Below are 24,792 nucleotides of genomic sequence, written 5' to 3'. Positions count from 1 at the left end.
ATATCAAATTATATATAAATATATATAAATTATATATATAAATTATATATAAATATATATAATTTATATATATAATGTATATATAAATATATACATTATATATAAATATATATAAATTATATAAATATATATAAATTATATATAATATATATTTATAAATATAAATTATATATATAAATTATATATATAAATTATATATATAAATATATATAAATATATATAAATTATATATAAATATATATAAATTATATATATAAATATATATATATATATATTGCCCAAAATGAAACAGCAAAGTAGCAATAGATCTGGCCTTTGAACCCATATCTGCCTGAACTTTGAGTTCAAGTTTGAAAGTAAGATTTAACTATGCTATAAATTTGTGATATATAAAAATCTAAGAAAAGGAAAACAAATCACCCCAATCCTACTTTTCAGAAGCAACAACTCTTAATATTTCGGCATATTTATTTCCACTGTTATTGTTTTTAACCTTTTTATTGTGAAATATATAATATATATATGCTATTACATCATTATGACCAGCACCAGGCCAGTACTTTCTTTTTTTTTTTTTTTTTGAGATGGAGTTTCACTCTTGTTGCCCAGGCTGGAGAGTGCAATGGCACGATCTCAGCTCACTGCAACCTCCGCCTCCCCGGTTCAAGCAATTCTCCAGCCTCAGCCTCCCAAGTAGCTGGGATTACAGGCATGCACCACCACGCCTGGCTAATTTTGTATTTTTAGTAGAGACGGGGTTTCTCCATGTTGGTCAGGCTGGTCTCAAACTCCCGACCTCAAGTGATCTGCCCACCTCAGCGTCCCAAAGTGCTGGGATTACAGGCATGAGACACTGTGCCTGGCCAGTATTTTATTTATAAATACTGTCTGTTTATACCTTTGAAGCACCCTACATGCCCTCTTCCATTCACCTTCCCGCTCTAGAAGCGACCACTTACCCAACGAAACTACAGAAAAGCAAGAAAATTATTACCTGTATTTTTAACCCTAAAATATATGGTTTGGTTTGCCTGTATGTATCTTTTTTTTTTTAAGACAGGGTCTCTCTCTATTGCCTAGACTGGAGTGCAGTGGCTCGAACATGGTTCACGTAGCCTCAACCTCCCAGACTCAACTGATCCTCCCACCTCAGCCCCCCGCAGTAGCTGGGACTATAGGCGTGCATGTTTCTTTTGTGATTTTTTTTTTTTTTTTTTTTTCTTTAAGAGACTGGGTCTTAGCATGTTGCCCTGGCTGGGCCCAAACTCCCAGGCTCAAGCAATCCGCCCACCTCAGCCTCCCAAGTAGCTGGGATTACAGGTGTGTGCTGATACTCCTGGCTTGTGATTCGCTTTTTCACTCGTTTATATTTGTGAAATTCATCCACACTGATGTGTATAACTGTTATCCATTTCCATTGTTGTATAGCATTCCACCATATGAATATACCACAATATATGTATTAATTCTCTTACTGATTGGCTTTCTCAACTGATTGGTTGTTTCCAGTTTGGGGCTATTAAAAGAATGCTGCTGTAAACCTCTTGTACATATCTCTTGGGACATGCTCCAAAAGTTTCTCTAGGGAATATACCTAGGAGAAGAATTACTAAACAATACTATGCTGTTTTCCAAAATCATCATACCAATTTATACTTTCAACAGCCTGTTGCCCCATGTGCAAGCCAATACTTTGTGATGTTACATTGATTACTATATTTCTTCAATTCTAGATGTACATTTCCTACATATTAACATGTCTAAAATTGATATGTATTTCACAGTCATCATTGGCTAGGAATAGGTAGTTGTCACAGCCAGGTCATGCATCTCATGACTTAAGAATTTTGACAGTCCAGGCCGGTTGTGGTGGCTCAAACCTGTAATCCCAGCACTTTGGAGGCCGAGGCAGACAGATCACTTGAGGTCAGGAGTTCAATACCAGCCTGGTCAATATGATGAAACCCTGTCTCTACTAAAAATACAAAAATTAGCCAAGTATGGTGGCGCACTCCTGTAATCCCAGCCACTCGGGAGGCTGAGGCACGAGAATTGCTTGAACCTGGGAGGCAGAGGTTGCAGTGAGCCGAGATTGCATCACTGCACTCTAGCCTGGGTGACACAGTGAGACTCCATCTCAAAAAAAAAAGAATGACAGTCCAGCAGCTTAGAAAAAAAAATGCAGAAATGCAGCATCACCAATGTTCTTCATAGTAGAAAGGCAGAAGAGACAAAATTGTATGGAAAAAAAAAATCACAGATATTAATTACTCAGTGTGAACTGACAGAAGTTTTACACAAACACACACACACACACACAGGCCACAATGCCTGGCCAGAGTTTTTTTTAACCTGAATTTAAAATATCAGTACTGATATATTAATCAGCTTTTTTCTTTTTTTTTTTTTTTGAGGAGGGTCTCACTCTGCAGCCTTGACCTCCAGGGCTCAAATGATCCTCCTACCTCAGCCACCAAAGTAGCTGGGACTAAAGGTGTGCACCACTATGCCTAATTTTTTTTTTTTTTTTTTTTTTTTTTTTTTTAGTAGAGATGAGGTTTTGCCATGTTGCTTAGCCTGGCCTCAAACTTCTGGGCTTGAGTGATTCATCCACCTCAATCTCCCAAAGTGCCAGGATTACAGGCATGAGCCACTGTGCCCTGCCAATCTAGCTTTAAACAGTAATAATTTCTTCTGCAAGAGACAGCATATTTTATTTCCTCCTATAAAGAACATCACTTCAAATGGGCACCACTTAGAACTGAAAGTGCAGGAGACTATTTTTATTCCATTGATAAATAAATAGGATGTAGTAGAGACTGAGTTAGTTGAACTGCCCTAAAATTATGGTATGCTGACTTGGTTGAAAGATTCTTTTTATTAGAAAAGACATTTAAATTCGTAACTAAAACATTAAAAATTAAGAATGAATGTCTTTGTAGAACAGAGAAACATCCAAACAATCTAAGCTTAAACTGAATGACACATTTTAGCCTGGCACATAGTAGGTACCCAGTAAATTTCTGTTTCTAGATATAAGATAACATTGCTATCAGATTAAAATAAAGGGGCAAAAACATCTGCGTATACGTAAGACTAATCTGTTGAAGTAAGTTAGAGTGAAGACTAGTCTGATTTAAAGTACTATAAAATGTCGAAAATGTAAAACTATGCCTGTAACCCCAGCTACTCAGGAAGCTGAGGTAAGAGGATCACTTAAGCCCAGGAGTTCAAGACGAGCCTGGGCAATATAGTGAGATCTTGTCTTTGTTTTGAGATGGAGTCTTGCTCTGTTGCCCAGGCTGGAGTGCAGTGGGGCGATCTCGGCTCACTGCAACCTCCGCCTCCCGGGTTCAAGAGATTCTCCTGCCTCAGTCTCCCAAGTAGCTGGGATTACAGGTGCATGCCACGACGCCCGGCTAAATTTTTTGTGTCTTTAGTAGAGATGGGGTTTCACCATGTTGGCCAGGCTGGTCTTGAATTCCTGACCTCGTGATCTGCCTGCCTCAGCCTCCCAAAGTGCTGGGATTACAGGCGTGAGCCACTGTGCCCAGCTTGTTGTTCACTTTTATAGAATATACATTAAGTTTTTATCAAGCAAAGTATGCATGCTCTCAATTAATGGTATATTTTATTTAAAACAAATATACCTAATTTCAAATTAACAGGATCTTAAAATTAGTACTGTCTCATTATATTAACGATTTTTTTTTTAAGACAGAGTCTCGCTCTGTTGCCCAGGCAGGAGTGCAGTGGTGCCATCATAGCTCACTGTAGCCTTGACTTCCCAGGTTCAAGCAATCCTCCCACTTCAACCTCCTAAGTATCTGGGACTACAGGTGTGTGCCACCATGCCCATCTTAATACTTTTGTAAAGACAAGGTCTCACTACGTTCTCCAAGTTGGTCTTGAACTCCTGGGCTCAAGCAGTCCTCCTGCCATGGTCTCCCAAAGTGTTGAGATTACAGGCATGAGCCATCACGCCCAGCCACAGTATTTTTAAAATCCAGAGGGAGTGGTCAGAGCCAATCCTTGGTCTTACCTTGGCTGCTAACAGAAATAGCACACATACAGAGATGTCCACAGCTTACCTTATTGCGGCATTCCTTCAGCAGGCCCTCTACAAACTTCCAATTGGTCTGGGCAATCACTGACGGAGAGAGGTTGGACAGTTTGGGCTGGCGGATAGTGCTGCCCATAGTCCTGGCTTCCTGGATGTACTTCTATATCAAACAGAAAAATAAAGACCCTTTGTGTCCATGTACATAAACCAAAGGTCAGCAGTACTGATGGGTGCCTGAATAGGGCATTATTTTCTCACATTTTCTTTTTTTTTTTTTTTTTTTTTTTTTTTTTTCGAGACAAATCTTGCTCTGTCGTCAGGCTGGAGTGCAGTGGTGCGATCTCGGCTCACTGCAACCTCCACCTCCCAGGCTCAAGCGATCCTCCTGCCTCAGCCTCCTGAGTGGCTGGGACTACAGGCACGCGTCATCATACCTGGCTAATTTTTTGTATTTTAGTAGAGACAGGGTTTCACCATGTTGGCCAGGATGGTCTTTATCTCCCGACCTGGTGATCCATCTGCCTCAGTCTCCCAAAGTACTGAGATTACAGGCATGAGCCACCATGCCCAGCTTATTTTCTCGCACTTTCTTAGCTGCCTCTTTCTAGGCTCAGATAGTTAGGAACAGAAAATTTTTAATTTAATTCTTTTATTAAAGGGAAAAACTGAGATGATGGTTTCTGTTTTAGCTGATGTAAAGCACTCCCTGAATGGTATAATTACCTTTGATTTAAAGATACAAGAGTCAGGCAAGGCGCAGTGGCTCACCCCTGTAATCCCAGCACTTCGGGAGGCTGAGGTGGGCAGATCACAAGGTCAGGAGTTCAAGACCAGCTGGCCAACATAGTGAAACTCCGTCTTTACTAAAAATATAAAAATTAGCCAGGTGTGGCGATGCATGCCTGTAATCCCAGCTACTCGGGAGGCTGAGGTAGGAGAATCGCTTGAACCCGGGAGGTGGAGGTTGTGGTGAGCTGAGATCGCGCCACTGCATTCCAGCCTGGGCAACAGAGCAAGACTCCATCGCAAAAAATAAATAAATAAAAATAAAAATTAATTAATTAATTAATTTAATTAAATTAAAAAAAGATACAAGAGTCAAAAAACACATGACTACAGCAAATCTCAAATCTCTGAGTAACACTGAGAAAATAATTTCCCCCACCAAGCTGAGAGGAATTTAACTCCTCTGCCCATATCAAAGATATCTACCCGTTCTATCATAAAGTATAAAATTAAGGCCTGGAAAATAAGATTGCACACTCAAAACAACAACTGCAATTAATTTTGTATAATGTGCTGGTGATTCTTCTTCATATGTTGTTTAACACAGAACCCACATCAATGCAGTAAAATGCACTCTGATATCCTCTCAGTAGGTTCATAACCACCATTTTTACCTTAAACTTCTCCCTTCCCCCATATTTATTCCAGTGGCATAACTCTGTCCATTCTATCTTATGGCCCCTTAATCTATCTCTACTACCAACCCCCCAAGGTTAGGGTCCAATTACTATTACTTGGACTGCAGTTACCTGTCTCCTAACTTGCTAGCTATCTCCATACCACCCTCCTCCAAAATATTCTGCCCACAGCTTTCTTTACACATTTACACACCAAACTTTAGATCCTGCCATGTCCTCTACTTGAAACGCTCTTCTTATAGCTCCAGGGAGATGAAAAATTAAAAAAAAAAAAAAGAAAAACAGCCAGGAGCAGTGGCTCACGCCTGTAATCCCAGCACTTTGGGGGGCTGAGGCGGGTGGATCACTTGAGCTCAGAAGTTTGAGACCATCCTGGACAACATGAAGAAACCCTGTCTCTACCAAAAATACAAAAAAACAAAACAAAACAACAACAACAAAAAAATTAGCCGGGAATGGTGGCGTGTGCCTGTGGTCCCAGCTACTAGACAGGCTGAGGTGGGAGGATCACCTGAGTCTGGGAGGCGGAGGTTGCAGTGAGCCAAGATTACACCATTGCACTCCAACCTGGGTGACAGAGTAAGACCCCATTTCAAAATAAAATAAAAGCTCTTCTAATAATCCCATCATTCTCTAAGGCTTAAAGAGATGCTTGCTCCTCTTCCAAATCATCTTGTTTGATGATGACCCCAAGTAGAAGTAACCTCTGCTTTCTCTAATCAGTAATCAAACATTGGTTTGCTCCTCATATGGTCATTTCAAAAGCTTATTCTCTTGAAGTTATCTTTCTATCTGACTTTGCTCCCTTATATCAACTGGTATTTCCTGAGGACAAGACTAACCTCTTTTGTCACCTTTGTATTTCAAAGTGTTTACCTCAGTGATTTTTTTTTTTTTTTTTTTTTTTTTTTTTGCTTTAGCAAAGAATTCCTTGATACCTCAGTGATATGGTTTGGCTGTGACCCCATCCAAATCTCAGCTTGAATTGTAGCTCCTACAATTCCCACATGTTGTGGGAGGGACCCAGTGGGAGGTAATTGAGTCACGGGGGTAGATCTTTCCCGAGCTGTTCTCTTGATAGTGCATAAGTCTCATGAGATCTGATGGTTTTATAAGGGGGAATTTCCCTGCACAAGCTCTCTCTTTGCCCACTGCCATCCACGTAAGACATGACTTGCTCCTCCTTGCTGTCCACCATGATTGTGAAGTCTCCCCAGCCATGTGGAACTGTGAGTCCATTAAATCTTTCTTTTGTAAATTGCCCAGTCTGGTGTATGTCTTTATCAGCAATATGAAAACGGACTAATACACTCAGTGATTCTGACCAAGAAAATGTGGTCAATAAACACTGCTGAAAATAGTAATGAGGAGGTTAGGTAGAAGACAGACTTTTAAAAAAACACAAATAACCAAAATTTCTTATGCTACTCTCACAAAAAAAAAATCTCAGTGCAACTGTATCCTATAAATCAGCAGTTGAAAATTCATAACCATATCTTACAATTTTAATTTATTCATTAAAAACATAGCAAAGGGAGAATATGTTATTTATTTTCCAATTCACTGAGCTGCCAGACACATGAAAACAGTATGCCTTCTTGGGTTCTCTCTGTGCAAGATGAAAATTACAGGGTCTTTTCTCAAAGATAAGTTACTGAAATAGGTTTCTGAAGTTAACATTCATTTTCACAACTTCTTTGCAACTAAGTAAGGCAGGGTTTACAACCTGAAGTTTGTAACTAGAAACTTAAGAAGCAAGTTACAGTAGAGCTGAGAAACTCAGCTTACAAGCAATGAAAATTCAGGAGGTAAATTCAAGAATCTTGGGTTTCCAGGTACCCGATAATAATGTTCCTCTCCTTTAGTCTTTTGAAGAAAAAGAAAAAAAAAAGTCAAGATTATCTGTTTTAATTTAAGGTAAGAAACAGTAGGAAAAAAACTCTAACAAAATTAACTTCTTTCCGGGCTGGGCACAGTGGCTCACACCTATAATCCCAGCACTTTGGGAGGCTGAGGCAGGCGGATTACCTGAGGTCAGGTGTTTGAGACCAGCCTGGCCAACGTGGTGAAACCCCGTCTCTACTAAAAATACAGACATTAGCTGGGCATGGTGGTGGTGCCTGTAATTCCAGCTACTCAAGAGGCTGAGGCAGGGGGATCGCTTGAACCCAGGAGGTGGAGGCTGCAGTGAGCCGAGATCACTCCACTGCACTCCAGCCTGGGCGATAAAAGCGAGACTCTGTTTCAAACAAAAAAAGAATTTAAAAAAATTAACTTTTTTCCTATATACACACGCGCACACACACACAAACAAAAACTCACACCAATTTTTAAAGGATTTCTCCCAAGTTTCAGACTCTTAACTTCTGAGGTTCCTATCGAACTCCCCAGGAAGCATCATGCATGAGAAATTACAACACAGTTAGTAGCTAGCTGGAATTTGCAAAACATCCTACATTCTGATTTGTGATAACCCAGGCCCAGCATTAGATATCAGGAACTAGACCTATTATTAACCCTTCTTTATGGGGTGAGGTCATTGCTGAGACATTTGAATCAGACCAGAGAACAGGAAATGAGAAAGAGGAGTGCATAGCATGAGAGCAAGGTCATCCTTGTCATTCTTAAGGTATCTTACCTCCCTCTGGTCATTATCTAAACGCAGGTGTTCTGTGTGCTGCTTCTGCCGATCTTTCCGCCTCCACTGGGCAGGGGCATTCCTTTTTGTCCACCTAACACAATCAGAACCAAAGCAGGCAATTAATAATGTCTCACTTAAAAAGCAATGTCAACTAACAGGAGAAAACATGAATGACTAAGAGTCAATGCTGGACACAGGAAATGACCAGGAAGTCACCAGAGACAGCTCAGAGACCTTGAGGAAGAGCAGATTAAAGATGAGTGACTGGACATGAGAGAGATACCTCCTCATGGAACATGTCTCTCTTGAAACATCTACAAACACTTGACATATAGATCTAAAACTATATTCGCTTAACTCTATCTGGCCTTTGATACAGTCATCTTCAAAAGTAACTAATGAGTAATTCTGCTAACTTATCTACTTTTCAGTTCAGGATCTGATTATTTCAACTGCCATTTATTAAATACAATGCTAGCTTGCTGTTGAATGGGATCCAGGCATGAGATGATTTTAACCCATCTGCAGCTTTTTGCAGGTCCTAGACATATGGAGCTATCCCAATCTGCATAGTGGAGGCAGAACTGAAAGATATTCTGTCACATACTTGTTTAAACAAGCAAACAACCTAGATAGTCTGGGTCTTCTCCATATCTGCTTTAGAAAATTACAAGGTCTTCTGGGGGTAACAGCCCTAGCCCAGATACTAGATGACCCTATTACAGCTAGGGAGCTGGATTAGTGAATCCCTGGGGTTGACTCACTTGTTGCTGGCTGGCCCAGTGGAAAGTACATCAGACTGCAGCTTAGGGAAGAAGCCCGGCTCATATTTCCCTTGTCCAATCTTCATGTCAAGTAAATGTGGGTGAATTGCAGTATGGTCAATTTTTGCCAGACGCAGCTCAATTGCTTTCTCTGGATGAGAATACACACACACACACACACACACACATAAATACACACACAAATAAATCAAGTCAAACATTCTTTAAGAATCTAGCTACTCCTCTATTTCCAGCCAAGATGGAGTAAAAGGACTGATTTTCCTGCCTAATAGGAAAAAACCCATGCAAAATATATAAAATGATAAACTTCAGAATACTGGACATCAGGCAATGAAGGACAGGACCCTGAGAAACAGGTAACAAATGAGGTAACCCCTAGAACTATCCCAGCTAACTGCTTAGAGAAAGCTTCCAGGCTGTGGCTCAGGGAGGGGAGTTCTAGGCAGAGACTGGTGGACTCCCTGAGTTAAGGAGACCAAGGTGGCTAGAATTCATATGAATGGTACCAGAGAAGAGAGAGAATCCAGGGGATCTGCAGGGCATTCAGCAGGGTAATGGGTCAGTTCACGCAAGTAAAGAAACTACTCAAGGCTGGAGAAAGAATCACCAGAAAGGATTAGAAGAAACAATACAAAATGCTCACACAGGGCTGGGAATAATGCCGGTCCCCACCTGCCAGACTAGAAAACCTAATCACTCATGGGACACTGAGTAAAGTACTCAGAGGGTCTTGCCTCAGTAGTGGAGAATTAATCACAGCCTAAAGGATGCTCTGGTCCTGCCAGAGGAAAACACAAAGGAAAAAGGAAAACACAAAGAAATCAAATTATTTCTAAGTAACTTAACTACTACATCCCAGAACAAAGATTGAGAATATTTATAGGAATATAGAAGTGTCCAGGACTCAAATAGTAAAATTCACTGTGTCTGGCATCTAATCAAAGATTACCAGGGCCTGGTAGTTTACGCCTGTAATCCCAGCACTTTGGGAGGCCAAAGTGAGGGTATCATTTAAGGCCAGGACTTCAAGACCAGCCTGGGCAACATAGTAAAACCTCATCTCTTCAAAAAAAAAAAAAAAATGAGCCAGACATGGTGGCATACACCTTTATTCCTAGCTATTCAGGAGGCCGAGGCCAGAAGATCACTTGAGCCCAGGAGTTTAAGGTTATGGCGAGCTATAATTACACTATTGCACTCCAGCCTGGGCAACAAAGCAGAACCTCTTAAAAACAAACAAACCACCACAACAACAAAAACTAGAAACATGGAACTCAAACTTCTGAAGATGAAAGCTGTAATATCTGAGATGAAAAATACACGGGCTGGGTTAAAAGCACACTCAACAATGCAGGAGAAAAAATAAGTGAGCTTGAAGCCATAGCAACAGAAATGATCCCAAAGAAGTCACAGAGAGAGAGAAAAAACTGTTGCCATTAAAACAGTATCAGCGGTACTGGGATAACTTTACACAATCTCAGATATTACACGTATGTGTAACTGCAGCCCTAAAATAGGGATGGGGAGAACAGAAAAATTACTAGAAGAAGTACGGCCAGAATTTTTACAAATTTGATATAAACAAAAAATCCACAAATCTAAAAAGCACAATGAGTGCCAAGCACAAGAATCATGAAGGAAACTACACCAAGCCACATCATAATCAAATTGCTCAAAATAAGTGATAAAAAGAAAATCTTAAAATCTGCTAGAGAAAGTAGACATTTTGTATATAGAGAAGATCAAAATTAAGGATGATTAATTTTGATCTTAATTAATCAAAATTAAGCAGATTTCTTATCAGAAAACAATGGAAGTGTAATATGGTTTGGCTCCATGTCCACACCCAAATCTCACCTTGAACTGTAATAATCCCCACGTGTGGTGGGAGGGACCCGGTGGGAGGTAACTGAATCACAGGGGCAGTTTCCCTCATGCTATTCTCGCTATAGTGAGTGAGTTCTCGAGATACGATGGTTTTATAAGCATCTGGCATTTGCCCTCCTGGCACTCATTCTCTCTCCTGCTGTGCTGTGAAGGGGTGCCTTCCACCATGCTTGTAAGTTTCTTGAGGCATTCTCAGCCATGCGGAACTGAGTCAATTAAACCTCTTTCCTTTATAAATTACCCAGTCTTGGGTATTTCTTCATAGCAGCATGAAAATAAACTAATTACAAAGTGAGAAGACAGAGGAGCGACATCTTTTTTTTATTTTTTATTTTTTGAGACAGGGTCTCATTCTGTCACCCAGGCTAGAGTGCAGTGGTGCGATCTTGGCTCACTACAACCTCCACCTTCTGGGTTCAAGCAATTCTTGTGCCTCAGCCTCCTGAGTAGCTTGGATTACAAGCACATACTATCATGCCTGGCTAATTTTTTTTTTTTTTTGTATGTTTAGTAGCAACGGGGTTTCACCATGTTGGCCAGGCTGGTCTCAAACCCCTGACCTCAAGTGTTCTGCCACCTCTGACTCCCAAAGTGCTGGGATTACAGGCGTGAGCCACCGCACCTGGCCTGGAGCAACATCTTTAGAGTACTGAAAGGAAAAAATTATTAACCTATACTCAGGGAAAATACCTTTCAAAGACGAAAGAATTACAAAAGCTGAAAGAATTCACCACCAGCAGATCTACACTACAAGAAATGTTAAAGGAAGTCCTTCTGGCAGTAGGAAAATAAAACCAGATGGAAGTATGGATCTACAGAAAAGAAAGAAGAGCACCAGAAATGCTAACTACACAGTTAATGTATTAGATTTTGTACTTATTATTCAAATCTCTTTAAAAGGTAATTGACTGTTTAAACAAAAATGACCACGTAGTGTTAGGTTTATGACATATGTAAAAGTAAAATAAATTACAATAGCACGTAGGCTAGGAAGAGAGAAATGGAAATAGAGTTTTGTGAAGTTCTTTTTTGTTGTTGTTTAGAGACAGGGTCTCATCATGTGATCCAAGTTGGACTCAAACTCCTGGGCTCAGGCAACCCTCCCCCTTCAGCCTCCCAAACAGCTGGGACTACGGGTGCACATGACTGTGCCCGGCAGTTCTGTACAGTTCTTATACTATGTGGAAAGTGATATTGTATCACTTAAAAGTAGACTGTGATAAGTTAAATGTGTACTATAAATCCTAAATCAACTGCTAAAATAACACAAGTTATAGCTAGTAAACCAACAAAGTAGATAAAATGAAATCATAAAAAAAAATTGAAAGGCCGGGCGCGGTGGCCCATGCCTGTAATCCCAGCACTTTGGGAGGCCAAGGCGGGCGGATCACGAGGTCAGGAGATCGAGACCACGGTGAAACCCCATCTCTACTAAAAACACAAAAAATTAGCTGGGCGCAGTGGCGGGCGCCTGTAGTCCCAGCTACTCGGGAGGCTGAGGCAGGAGAATGGCGTGAACCCGGAAGGCAGAGGTTGCAGTGAGCCTAGATCCCGCCACTGCACTCCAGCCTGGGTGACAGAGCAAGACTCTGTCTCAAAAAAAAAAAAAAAAAAGAAAAAAAAATTGAAAATATTCAATTAGTATACAAGAGGGCAGAAAAAGAAGAAAAAGGAACAAAGAACAGATGGGACAAATAGAAAACAAACAGCAAAATGACAGGCTTAAACCCAGCAATATCAATAATCACATTAAATGTACATGGTCTAAAGACCTCAGTTAAAAATCTGAAACTGTCAAATTGGATAAAAATGCAAAACCCAATTACATGCTGCCTACAATAAATAACCTTTAAATATAAAGACACAAATAGATTAAAAGTAAAATAATGAAAAAGATATGCCCTGTTAGCACTAGTCAAAAGAAAGCTGGAGTAGTTATTAATATCAGATAAAATAGATTTCACAGTAAAGAATATTACTCTAAATAAAGAAGGTTATTTCCTTTTTTTATTATTATTTTTTTTTAGAAAAAAAATTAAAAATTAGCCAGGCATGGTGGCACACATCTATTGTCCTAGCTACTCGGGAAGCTAAGACAAGAGGATCCCTTCAGCCCACTAGTTCAAAGTTACAGAAAACCATGGCCACACCACTGCACTCTAGCCTAAGCAACAGAGCAAGACCCCATCACCATTAAAACAACAAAAAAAGAAAAAATCAATATAATTCACCATATTAACAAACTAAAGCTAAAAACCACATAATTACCTCGATAGATACAGAAAAAGCATTTGACAAAATTCAACATCCACCTCATATAAAAACTCTGAACAAACTAGTAAGATCCTTAACTGCTAAAGGTTATCTATGAAAAACTTACAGGAATAAGATGCCCACTCTCACCACTTCTATTTGACTTCGTACTAGAGGTTCTAGCCAGTGTAATACAGAAAAAATAAAAAATAAATAAGAAAAAGAAAAGGAAAAGAAATAAAAGGCATCCATCCAGGGTGGTGGAAAGGAAAAGTAAACTATCATTATTCACAGGTAATGTGACTGTCTATGTGGAAAATCTGATGGATGTACAAAAAAGCTATTAAAAGTTAGTTTAGTATGGTTGCAGGACACAATATAAACATACAAAATGCTATTATAGTTCTATATACTAGCAATGAACAATAAGAAATTAAAATTAAGAAAGCAATACAATAGCACCAAATTTATATTAACACAAAACAATTTAAAATAACACCAAAAAATATGAACTACTTAGGGAAAAATCTGATAAGACATATAAAACCTGTACCCTGAAAAGTACATAATGCTATTGAGAAAAATTAAAGATCACCTAAATAAATAGAAAGATATGCCATGTTAATGGATCAGAAGACTTGGTACTGTTAGGATGTCAAATATCAATCAAAATCTTAGAAGGTTTCTTTGCAGAAGTTGGCAAGTTGACTCTAAATATGTATGGAAATACAAAGAACCCAGAATAGCCAAAACAACTTTGAAAAGAAGAACAAAGTTAGAAGATCAACACTACTTGATTTCAAGATTTAATATAAGCTTCAGTAATCATTTAATGTAAGCTACAGTAATCAAGACAGCGTGGTATTGGTATAAATGTAGACCAACAGATCAATGAAACAGAACAGAGAATCCAGAAGTAGACTAACACATATACAGACTAATAACATTTTGACAAAAGCAAAAAGGCAATTCATTAGAGAAAGGATGGTCTTTTCAATAGATGAATATCTATATGAAAAAAAATGGACCCATAACTTATATTACTTAAAAAATTAACTTGAAATGGATCAGAGACCTGAACGTAAAACCTAAAACTATAAAAACTTCTACAGGGAAATATAGGGGAAAATCTCTATGTGACCTTGGTAGGGCAAAAATGTCTTAGATACAATAAAAGCATAATCCAACTGATAAACTGGGCCTCATCAAAATAAAAGATTTTGTTCTCAAAAAGACACTGTTAAGAGAAATTAGGCACACACAAATCAAAATCACGTCTCCCTTACATTTTCTAGTCTTCTCTCTTTACCTTTCACTCCTGTTCCAGGACCCTCATTAAGATGACAGTCCTTCTGGCAAAGGCTTGAGGACAAGTTGTCCATGAAATTAGACTACTTTAACTCAGTTAGAACATAGGTTCCTGAACTAGAAAATGTAAGACTTTGAACTAGAAAATGCAAGACTTTGTCTAAACTCTCAGCAGTTATATCTTCAAAGCCTAGAAACAAGCCTGGCATATTCATTCATTTGGCAAATATTTCTTGAAGACTTGCCATACGTTCGGCATCTGGTAGGTAGTTATAAAATGCAGCAAATGAATGACCAAAATATACAAAAATGCCTTAACAAGGACACTGAACATCCTGCAGGGAAGTGAACACACTACTTAATCTAGTACTTCAAGCTGAAACCATTCTCTAGCTAAACTGATGTAGATGAGTCCTCTAAACAAAAGGACATGTTCAATCATTTGTGTAGATTATAACATCCCTACGTGCTGGGTACAATGCCAGAAGAATGGGGGTAAGAAAATGAGTAAATACAATCTCCGTCCTTAAGTTGTTCCCTAATAATGATAGCTAGAAAAAGTAGAGATTATTGAGTAAAAGCATGCACAAAGCACCACAGGAACACAGAGGCAGAATCAGCTGACTCAGTCTGGGGGCATCAGAGAAGGCTTCATAGAGAAGGAAACACATCTGCTAGGTTTGTGTGGCAAATACCATCAACTGCTTACTCGTAATTAATTCACCCCTTCTTTCTCGCTTATAGACCTTCATACTGTTCAGGGTAACATTATACCCAGTTCAATGTTTACTTTCACAGCTTCCCATGCACTTGAGGGTGATCATATAATATGATTTTGGCCTATGAGACAATGAAAGTTGTTAGAAATTTCTGGGAAAGCTTTTGCTTTCTGATAAAAGTGGGAAAAATAGGCTGGGCACAGTGGCTAACGTCTATAATCCTAGCACTTTGGAATGCAGAGGTGGGAGGACTGCTTGAGCCCAAGAGTTCGAGGCCAGCCTGGGCAACACGGCGAGACTCTGTCTCCACAAAATATAAAAAATTAGCCGGGTATGGTGGTATGCGCCTGCAGTCCTAGCTACATGGGAGGCTGAGGTGAGAGAATTGCTTGAGCCTAGGAAGTCAAAGCTGTGGTGAGCCATAATCGCACCACTACCCTCCAGCCTAGGCAACTGAGCAAGACCCTGTCTCAAAAAAAAAAAAAAAAAAAAAAAAAGAAAGAAAAAGAAGGTGGAATGGCAAATACAGCTGGCATCAACCTTCCCCTCTTCTTGCCTCGAATGTGAATACAAAAAGCTTCTGGGGCTGGGGCTGGGTGTGGTGGTTCATGTGCGTAATGCCAATACTTTGGGAGGCCAAGACAGGAGGATTACTTGAACGCAAAAATTCAAGACCAGACGGAGCACAGCAAAACCTTGTCTCTACAAAAAAAATTTTTTTTTAATTAGCCATGTGTGGGAGCACATGCCTGTAGTCCTAGTTGCTTGGGAGGCTGAGGCAAGAGAATCACTTGAGCCCAAGAGTTCAAAGTTGCAGTAAGCTATGTTCACACCACTGCATTTTAGCCTGGGTGACAGAGGGAGACCCTGTCACACACGCAGAAAAAAGGGCAGAAAAGAAAGAGCTTCTGTAACCATGAGGCTTTCATTGACATCCTTTAAAAAAAAAAAAAAAATGAGGCAACAGTATGACCATAAAAGCCAACAACAAGGATTCACTGAATAAAAAGACAGAATCTCAGTTCTTGATTACATTGTTGAACAGCTGAGCCAACACCAGCAACCACCAATTGTGTACTTCTTGCTAATATAAGAAAAATAACCCCCTATTTGTTTAACCCACTGCTGATTAGGGTCTCTACTACATACAGTGAGATCCATTCCTAACTAACAGTGTTAAAGGATGACAAGATAACCAGGCAAAAAAAGAAAAAAAAAAAAAAAACAAGGAAGAAGACTGCAGGCAATGGGAACCACATACACAAAGGCAGAAACAGATAAAGAGGCTGGCATATTTAGGAAAAGGGACATGTTAATGACATAATCCAAGAGGCTAGAATGTACAGTTCCAAGGAGGCCTTACCTGCTTCATCCACAGTGGTACACTTCTGGTACATGGATGTACGGAGAGTGGGTGTCCGAACATTCAACAGCCTGATCTTGTCAATTCGGGAATCAAATACCCGGAGCACAGGGTCTTTATCATCATCATCATGACACATTATTTTGTTGTCAATGAAAGATGCAAACATCTGGGTCTCCAGGAATCTTGAAAGGAAGGGCAGGTAGGGCTCAGGCTGATCTGACAGAAAGGATGCCTGGTGGGACCAAAAAGAAGCAGTAATTGACAGGGAAAAGGGTAATGTCAACGTGCCCAAGGGATCCAGTAGGTTAATTATTCTCTGAAGCTGCCTAAGTCTTTAAGAAAACCAAGCTGCAAAATCTCTACACTTAAAAAAAAAAAAAAACCACTCATGTAAGTTCAGATATCTTGAAACTTTGACACTGGAACAAACTCACTTGGGTAACCTACTGAGTCAACCAATCTTCCCAGAATCCTGATGTTCACTCTACATGTCTATCTTTGCTTTAAGAGATCCCTTTGGCTGAAGGTAAATTATCTGATAATAATAATCAGCACATCTATTCATAAGCAACAAGACCTATTTTATCAACATCAAATGCACCAACATCAAATGGACCATAAACTTGTTTCCAGAGTATAATAATCTTCCATTACTTCTTTGAGTAATTTTCCATTACTTCTTCAAGACATAACTGGCAAGTTCTCATTCCTCACCACCTCCCAAGCAGGATTACACTCACTTTATCAAAGTTTTGCATTTGCTCCCTGTTGGTAAACCAGGATTCCTTATCCTGGCTGGGTTGGATGACAAACACCTCATAATCTGCAAACATCTGAGTGAAACGATTTGCAAAAACTTCCCGGATCTGAATGTTTAGCTGGTAAATCCTGAGTTCTTCTTCATCACACTGAACTTTGAGATCCTTATTGCTGCTGGGATCTTCACGCACTTCCAACTACGAAAAAAGAAAAAGCAGTTGAGAACACATACACTTCTTCCTTTTAACCCAAGGAATGCAATCCCTGATTTTTTTATCTGATTTTTTTTACAGTGCTCATTTACTTAGTAGCAAATGATGAGAACAAAAGAGGAAAAACTGGAAAAAATAAATAAATAAAAGGAAAGGGACTCAGACACGGAGGAGAGAAAAGTCAAAGAGTTTCACTTAAAGATATCCAACAACTCAATGAAAGTGAAGATAAGATCTTTATGGGCAGAGAGAGATTCTGCCATGAAAGAAAAGGTGCTAATTATCTCAAAGGTCAGGGAGAAAGGAAGGAATGTGGGAGGTCAATTTAACAAAGCAACAAGGTTAAATTCTGGCTCTCTTGATTTTTTATTTTTTCCCTCATCTCATATCACTTTCCTTCTTTCTGCAAAAAAACCTTTCTTTTTTTTTTTTTTTTTTTTTTGAGACAGAGTTTCGCTCTTGTGGCCCAGGCTGGAGTGCAATGGTGCCATCTCGGCTCACCGCAACCTCCGCCTCCCAGGTTCAAGTGATTCTCCTACCTCACCCTCCCCAGTAGCTGGGATTACAGGCATGCACCACCACGCCCGGCTAATTTTATATTTTTAGTAGAGACGGGGTGTCTCCATGTTGGTCAGACTGGTCTCGAACTCCCAACCTCAGGTGATCCTCCCACCTCAGCCTCCCAAAGTGTTGGGATTACAGGCGTGAGCCACCGCATCCAGCCCAAAAAACTTTTTTAATCTCACCAAATATTTCTGTTCCTCTTTAACTGCCCATGATTTTTGAAAAATATCTACTCTACTAAGCAAAAAAAAAATCTGCTCCACTAAAGCAGAAAAAATGAAATATTTCACTAAAAAACAGCCCAACAAGATTATTACATTGGCCCATTGGTTTATAAGTAACTTACGAAAGTAATTAAACAGTGAGAATTCAAGAGGACTAGTTTCTAGACTCAGCTCAGCTACGTATTAGGCATTTAATTTTAGGCAAAACACTTAGGCTCTCTAAGCCTTGGTTTCTTTGGCTATAAAACCTGTTCTATCTGCCTTAGGTTGCTGTGAAACTCAAAGGGCAATGGATCTAAAAGAAATCTGGGCCTGGCATGGTGGCTAACACTTATAATCCCACCACTTTGGGAGGCCAAGGCTGGAGGACTGCTTGAACCCAGAAGTTTGAGACTAGCTGAGCAACATAGTGAGACCCTGTCTCTACAAAAAAAAAAAATTAATTGGGTGTGGTGGCATGCACCTGTGGTCCCAGCTACTTGAGAGGCTGAGGCAGTAGGATCGCCTGAGCCCAGGGGATTGAGGCTGCAGTGAGCCGTGACCGTGCCACCACACTCCAGCCTGAGTGACAGAGTAAGAACCTCTCTCAAAAAATAAAAGAGGTCTGAACACTAAGATTACTATCATGCTGTCTCCAATCACTGTGCTGTAGTGTTCACATAGAATGATGGCAGACTCTCCCTGATGTTCAAAGAGGAAGCTACCCAGATTTAGATTAAAGTAGCATTTGCTAGGATAACATCTGCCAGATGGAATTCAGAGTCCCCCATACAGAACATTCTTTCACTGCTCACAAATATGAGTTGTCCAGAACTGGGTGCTTTCTCATCCCATACCTTACTTCACCAGGACAGCACCCTAGCACAGATCACACATGTCACAGACTCATATACACATCTTACCTTTTCCAGGCTCACCCCAGTCCTCTTGACCAAGGCTTGCAGCCGGGCAATAGTTTCATTCTCCTTAAGAAGCTCGTAGGAATGCAAAGGGGAGCCAGCAATGTTCCCATTCCTCTTGTCTGAGACAAGCTCAGAGGCCCGAAGCCTCTTCAGCTTGGAGGCACTCTCACTGCAATGAAGATTCCCTTCAGGGGGAATTCCAAATGCCATGAGAATCTCAGAGACTTCCTGGACAAACTCCAATTTGTTGGGAAACTGTGGCAAGTCCTCTGGCAACTCAATGAAGTGGTTGTCAATGTCCACAAAGCAGAGGTTAGCCTGGAAGTCAAATCAGGATGAGGAGTATGAATAACTCCAGAGCATTACGGGAAGAAGTTTTAGAAAGGTTAGTGAACAAGAGGGCAAAAACAAAACACCTGAAATGGCTACATTTGAGATACAGTATAAGGAATATAGGGCTCAGAAATAAGATAGACTTGAGTTCCAATCTTACCCTGCCACATTCTCGTTGTGTGACCTTAGGAAAGTTACTTAACCTTTCTGATTCTATTTCCTTAGCTGTAAAATGGAGATAAAGAGATAAACAATTTATGTTAGAGTGGTGAAGATTTTATAATGTCATAGATGTTTAGCATCAAACACAAAAGTCTCACACATGGTAAACACTCATTAAATGTTTGGTAAAGGCCAGGCGCAGTGACTCACATCTGCAATGCCAACACTCTGGGAGGCTGAGATGGGCGGATCACTTGAACCCAGACTGTTGCCCAAACTGGTCTGGGCAACACGGAGAAACCCAGTCTCTACAAAAAAAAATGCAAAAATTAGCCAGGGATGGTGGCATGCACCTACAGTCCCAGGTACTTGAGAGGCTGAGGTAGGAGGGATCACCTGAGCCCAAGAAGCTGAGGCTGCAGTGAGCCATGATCACACCACTGCACTCCAGCCTGGGCAACAGAGTGAGACTCTGTCTCAAAAAATAAAAAATAAATGCCTGGTGAATTTGTGAATTCTATACTCAGTGAAAAGAACCCTAGGAGTGAGTTCAAAAAGTCTAGGTTCCAGATTTGACTCTGTTACGACCTCCCTCTATGACCCTGGATATACCATTCTCTCTTTCTGAGCCTCAGTCTTAATTTGTAAGGTTTAGTGGCTGATCTTTGTTCTTTCTGTGCTTCCTTCTGGATTTAAAATTGCTTCTGAGAGAATGTAAAGAGATAGTGCTCATACACTGCTGATGAGGTAGATAATCTGGATTAACAAACAATTTAGGGGCCAGGAGCAGTGGTTCATGCCTGTAATCCCAGCACTTTGGGAGGCTGAGGCAGATCACCTGAGGTCAGAGGTTTGAGGCCAGACTGGCCAACATGGTGAAACCCCATCTCTGCTAAAAGTACAAAAAGCAGCCAGGTGTGGTGATGGGCAACTGTAATCCCAGCTACTCGGGAGACTGAGGCAGAACAATTGCTTGAACCCAGGAGGCAGAGGTTGCAGTAAGCTGAGATGGTGCCACTGCACTCCAGCCTGGGCAACAGAGTGAGACTCCCTCTCAAAAAACAAACTAACAAAAAAACCCCACAGTAATGCAGCAGTATCTAGCTATCCCTATTTTACAGACAAAAACTGACACAGAGAGGTTAAGTAACATGCCAAAAGTCACACAGCTATTAACTAGTACAACTGGGACTTGAACTCAGCTACCCTGACTTCAGTCATATGCTTAAGCTCTTAACCATCTACTCTTCTCCTCTTTAGCGGTCTTGTACATTTAATTTAAATACTTTGTAGTTTAACAATGGTATACTATTCCACCATAAAAATGAATGAAATCCTGTCATTCATGGCAATATGGATGAGCCTAGAGAATATTATGTTAAGTGAAGTAAGCTAGGCATAGAAAGATAAATACCACATGTTCTCACTTGTATATGTGGGAGCTAAATATGTTGATCTCACTGAAGTAGAGAATAGAAGAGTGGTTACCAGAGACTGGGAAGGGTGGCAAGGAGGAGGAATAGAAAGAGACTGATTATCCAATAAAAAATTATAGCTAGATAGGAGAAATGCAGTCTTCTATAGCACTGTAGGGTGACTACACTCAACAAAAATTTGTTGTATTTTTTCAAGTAGCTAGAAGAGAGGATTTTGAATGTTACCAATACAAATAAATAAAAAAGGTTTGAAATGATGGATATGCTAATTACCATTTGATCATTACATACACCCCCATGTGATCATTACATACATGTACTGAAATATACCATACCCTGTAAATATATATAATTATGTGTCAATAAAAATGTGTGTGTACATATATATTTAAATACTTTGTAGTTCTTGTCCCTGTTGGAATGTTCTTGCAGGTATAAATTACAAAAGCCTTTCATTTTTGTATATTTATCTTATACTCATGAATCTGTTCTAGCCAAGACAACACTGCCTTCATTGCAGTACATTATTAAATGCTTAAGGGTGCTTCTGTTCCATTCATGTAACAGAGATAATAATATTACCAATGTCATAGATTTGTTTTGAGGATTATATGACAATAAATGTCAAGGATTTAGCACAGTGTCAGGCACATAGTACATAATAAATGTTAATCAACATTGTTATAATCATCATGGAATATAGAATCTGAATGGACATATATACAATATTAATGGATAGAAAAAAATCCATGAGAAGATGCTAAGAATCCCAAATTTACTTGCTAATTGAATGTAAATATTTCCAAAATCTCAGCAAGATTTTTTTCTGAAGGGTGTTATCTCCTAACTAATTCTGAATTTTGTCTGGAAGAATAAAAGAAAAAAATAGCCAAGAACATTGAAGGGAGACTTGCCTTACTAGATTCTAAAATAGACAAAAACAATAATCCACTAAAAAAGGTCTTGAATAGACCTGAATATAGCCTGAATATTTGTCCCCGCTCAAATCTCATATTGAACTGTAATCTCCACTGCTGGAGGTGGAGCCGGGTGGGAGGTGTTTTGGTCCCGGGGGTGGATCCCTCATGGCTTGGTGCTATCTTTGTGACAATGAGTTCTCAAAAGATCTGGTAATTTAAAAGTGTGTGGCACCTCCCAACCACTCTCTCTCTCATGCTCCTGCTCTGGCCATGTGACATCCCTGCTCCCCGTTTACCTTCAACTATGATTGTAAGCTTCCTGAGGCCTCCCCAGAAGCCAAGCAGATGCCAGCACCATGCTTTCTATAAAGTCTGCAGTACAATAAGCTAATTACACCTCTTTTCTTTAAAAATTATCCAGTCTCGCTACTGTAGTCCAAGCTACTTGGGAGGCTGAGGCAGGGGAATCGCTTGAACCTTGGAGGCGGAGGTTGCAGTGAGCCGAGACTGCACCACTGCACTCCAGCCTGGCAACAGAGAGAGACTCCATCTCAAAGAAATACATATATAAATACATATATATATATACATATATATACACATATATATATCTCCAGTCTCAGGTATTTCTTTATAGCAATACAAGAATGGCATATATATATATATATATACACACACACACACACACACACACACACACATACATATATACACACACATACATACACACACACACACACACACACATATATATATATATACACACACACACACATATATGTATCTCCAGTCTCAGGTATTTCTTTATAGCAATACAAGAATGGCCTAATGCAAGATCCATGCATTGCAGATGAATTTTTCAACAGATGTTTTGGGGACAAATGCTGTCCATCTAAAAAGGTTAACATAGGCTGGGCGCCGTGGCTCACGCCTGTAATCCCAGCACTTTGGGAGACCAAGGCAGGCGGATCACCTGAGGTCAGGAGATCGAGACCAGCCTGACCAACATGGAGAAACCCTGTCTCTACTAAAAATACAAAATTAGCCAGGCTTGGTGGCACATGCCTGTAATCCCAGCTACTCGGGAGGCTGAGGCAGGAGAATCACTTGAACCCGGGAGGTGAAGGTTGCAGTGAGCCAAGATGGCGTCATTACACTCCAGCCTGGGCAACGGGAGCGAAACTCCATCTCTAAATAAATAAATAAATAAATAGGTTAACATAATACTATACTCAAACATAAAATTTGAGGCCGGGCACAGCGGCTCATGCCTGTAATCCCAGCACTTTGGGAGGCTGAGGTGGGCGGATCACTTGAGGCCAGGAGTTCAAGCCCCAGCCTGGCCAACATGCCAAAACCCCGTCTCTACTAAAAACACAAAAATTAGCCAGGCATGATAGCTCACATCTGTAATCTCAGCTACACGGGAGGCTGAGGCACGAGAATCGTTTGAACCCAGGAGGCAGAGGTTGCAATGAGCTGAGATCATGCCACTGTACTCCAGCCTGGGTGACAGACTGAGACTCTGTTTCAAATAAATAAAAATTGAGAGATGTTGAAAATTTAAATTTTTTTAAAAGCCACTTTTATGTTTTTAAAATAGTCCTATGGGCCGAGCACGGTAGCTCACACCTGTAATTTCAGCACTTTGGGAGCCTGAGGTAGGAGAATGGCTTGAGTCCAGGAGCTCAAGACCAAACTATGCAACATAGCGAGACCTCGTCTCCACTAAAAATTTTAAAAGTAGCTGGGTATGGTGGCACACGCCTGTAATTCCAGCTACTTGGAAGGCTGAGGAGGACTGCTTGAGCCCAGGAGTTCAAGGTTGCAATGAGCTATAATTGCGCCACTGCACTCCAGTCTGGGCAACAAAGTGAGACTGTCTCAAAAAAAAAGAAAACAGGAAAAAATCTTTTTTAGAGGTACATACTGAATGTATCTGGATGGCAAAATAATGCTGTGTAGGATTTGCTTTAAAATAATCCACTAGGTGGAGTGGAGAGGAGGATATACACAGAAGAGTAGCCATGAGTTGATGATTGTTGAATAATAATGGATGCGGCCCAGTGTGGTGGCTCACGCCTGTAATGCCAGCACTTTGGGAGGCCGAGGCAGGCAGATCACTAGAGGTCAGGAGTTCGAGATCAGCCTGGACAACACGGCAAAAACCTGTCTCTACTAAAAATACAAAAATTGGCCAGGTGTGGTGGCACACACCTGCGGTCCCAGCTACTCAGGAGGCTGAGGCAGGGGAATCACTTGAACCTGGGAGATGGAGGTTTCAGTGAGCTGAGATCATGCCACTGCACTCCAGCCTGAGTGACACAGCAAGACTCTGTCTCAAAAAAAAAAAAAGAAGGATGCTAATCTCTTTACCCTTACATCCATCTGATATTTTCCATAACAAAAGTAAAAAAATAAAATCAACCCCCAAAAGTATTAAAAGAAAATATAGGCCAAGCATGGTGGCTCACACCTATAATCCCAGCACTTCGGGAGGCAAAGGCAGGCAGATCACTTCAGGTCAGGAGTTTGAGACCAGCCTCTCCCAGCTACTCGGGAGGCTAAGGCAGGAGAATTCCTTGATTCTCCTGCCTCCTGAGAGGCAGAGGTTATTGTGACCTGAGATCAGACCACTGCACTCCAGCCTGGGTGACAGAGCAAGACTTTCTCAAAATAAATAAATTAAATTAAAAAATAAAATATAAAAGATGACTATACTATCTTAGGGTGGAGTTAGGCTTTCTAAACTTTAACACAAGGCTAGAACCATAAAGATAAATACTGCCATAAAAAAAAGTTAAAAGATACTCTAGGCATGTTGGCTTGCACCT

At 40.3% G+C, this 24,792-nt stretch overlaps 1 protein-coding gene across 4 annotated transcripts in view; it reads right to left on the bottom strand.

The window, feature by feature from the left end:
* The window catches only part of DENND5A (DENN domain containing 5A), a 128,436-nt gene that overhangs the window by 23,131 nt on the left and 80,513 nt on the right, over positions 1 to 24,792 (bottom strand). For all 4 annotated transcript variants that reach the window (XM_054438379.2, XM_054438377.2, XM_054438380.2 and 1 more), the window contains exons 6-11: positions 19,108 to 19,425; positions 17,187 to 17,402; positions 16,444 to 16,678; positions 8,893 to 9,043; positions 8,126 to 8,219; positions 4,092 to 4,223 (exon numbers count right to left, since the gene is read on the bottom strand). In XM_054438379.2, coding sequence (XP_054294354.1) covers positions 4,092 to 4,223; positions 8,126 to 8,219; positions 8,893 to 9,043; positions 16,444 to 16,678; positions 17,187 to 17,402; positions 19,108 to 19,425 — 1,146 coding nt within the window. The remainder of the gene's footprint in view (positions 1 to 4,091; positions 4,224 to 8,125; positions 8,220 to 8,892; positions 9,044 to 16,443; positions 16,679 to 17,186; positions 17,403 to 19,107; positions 19,426 to 24,792) is intronic.

Source organism: Pongo pygmaeus, chromosome 9, assembly GCF_028885625.2.
Source record: "Pongo pygmaeus isolate AG05252 chromosome 9, NHGRI_mPonPyg2-v2.0_pri, whole genome shotgun sequence".
Lineage (NCBI taxonomy): Eukaryota > Metazoa > Chordata > Mammalia > Primates > Hominidae > Pongo > Pongo pygmaeus.
This window is presented reverse-complemented; position numbering and strand designations above follow the sequence as displayed.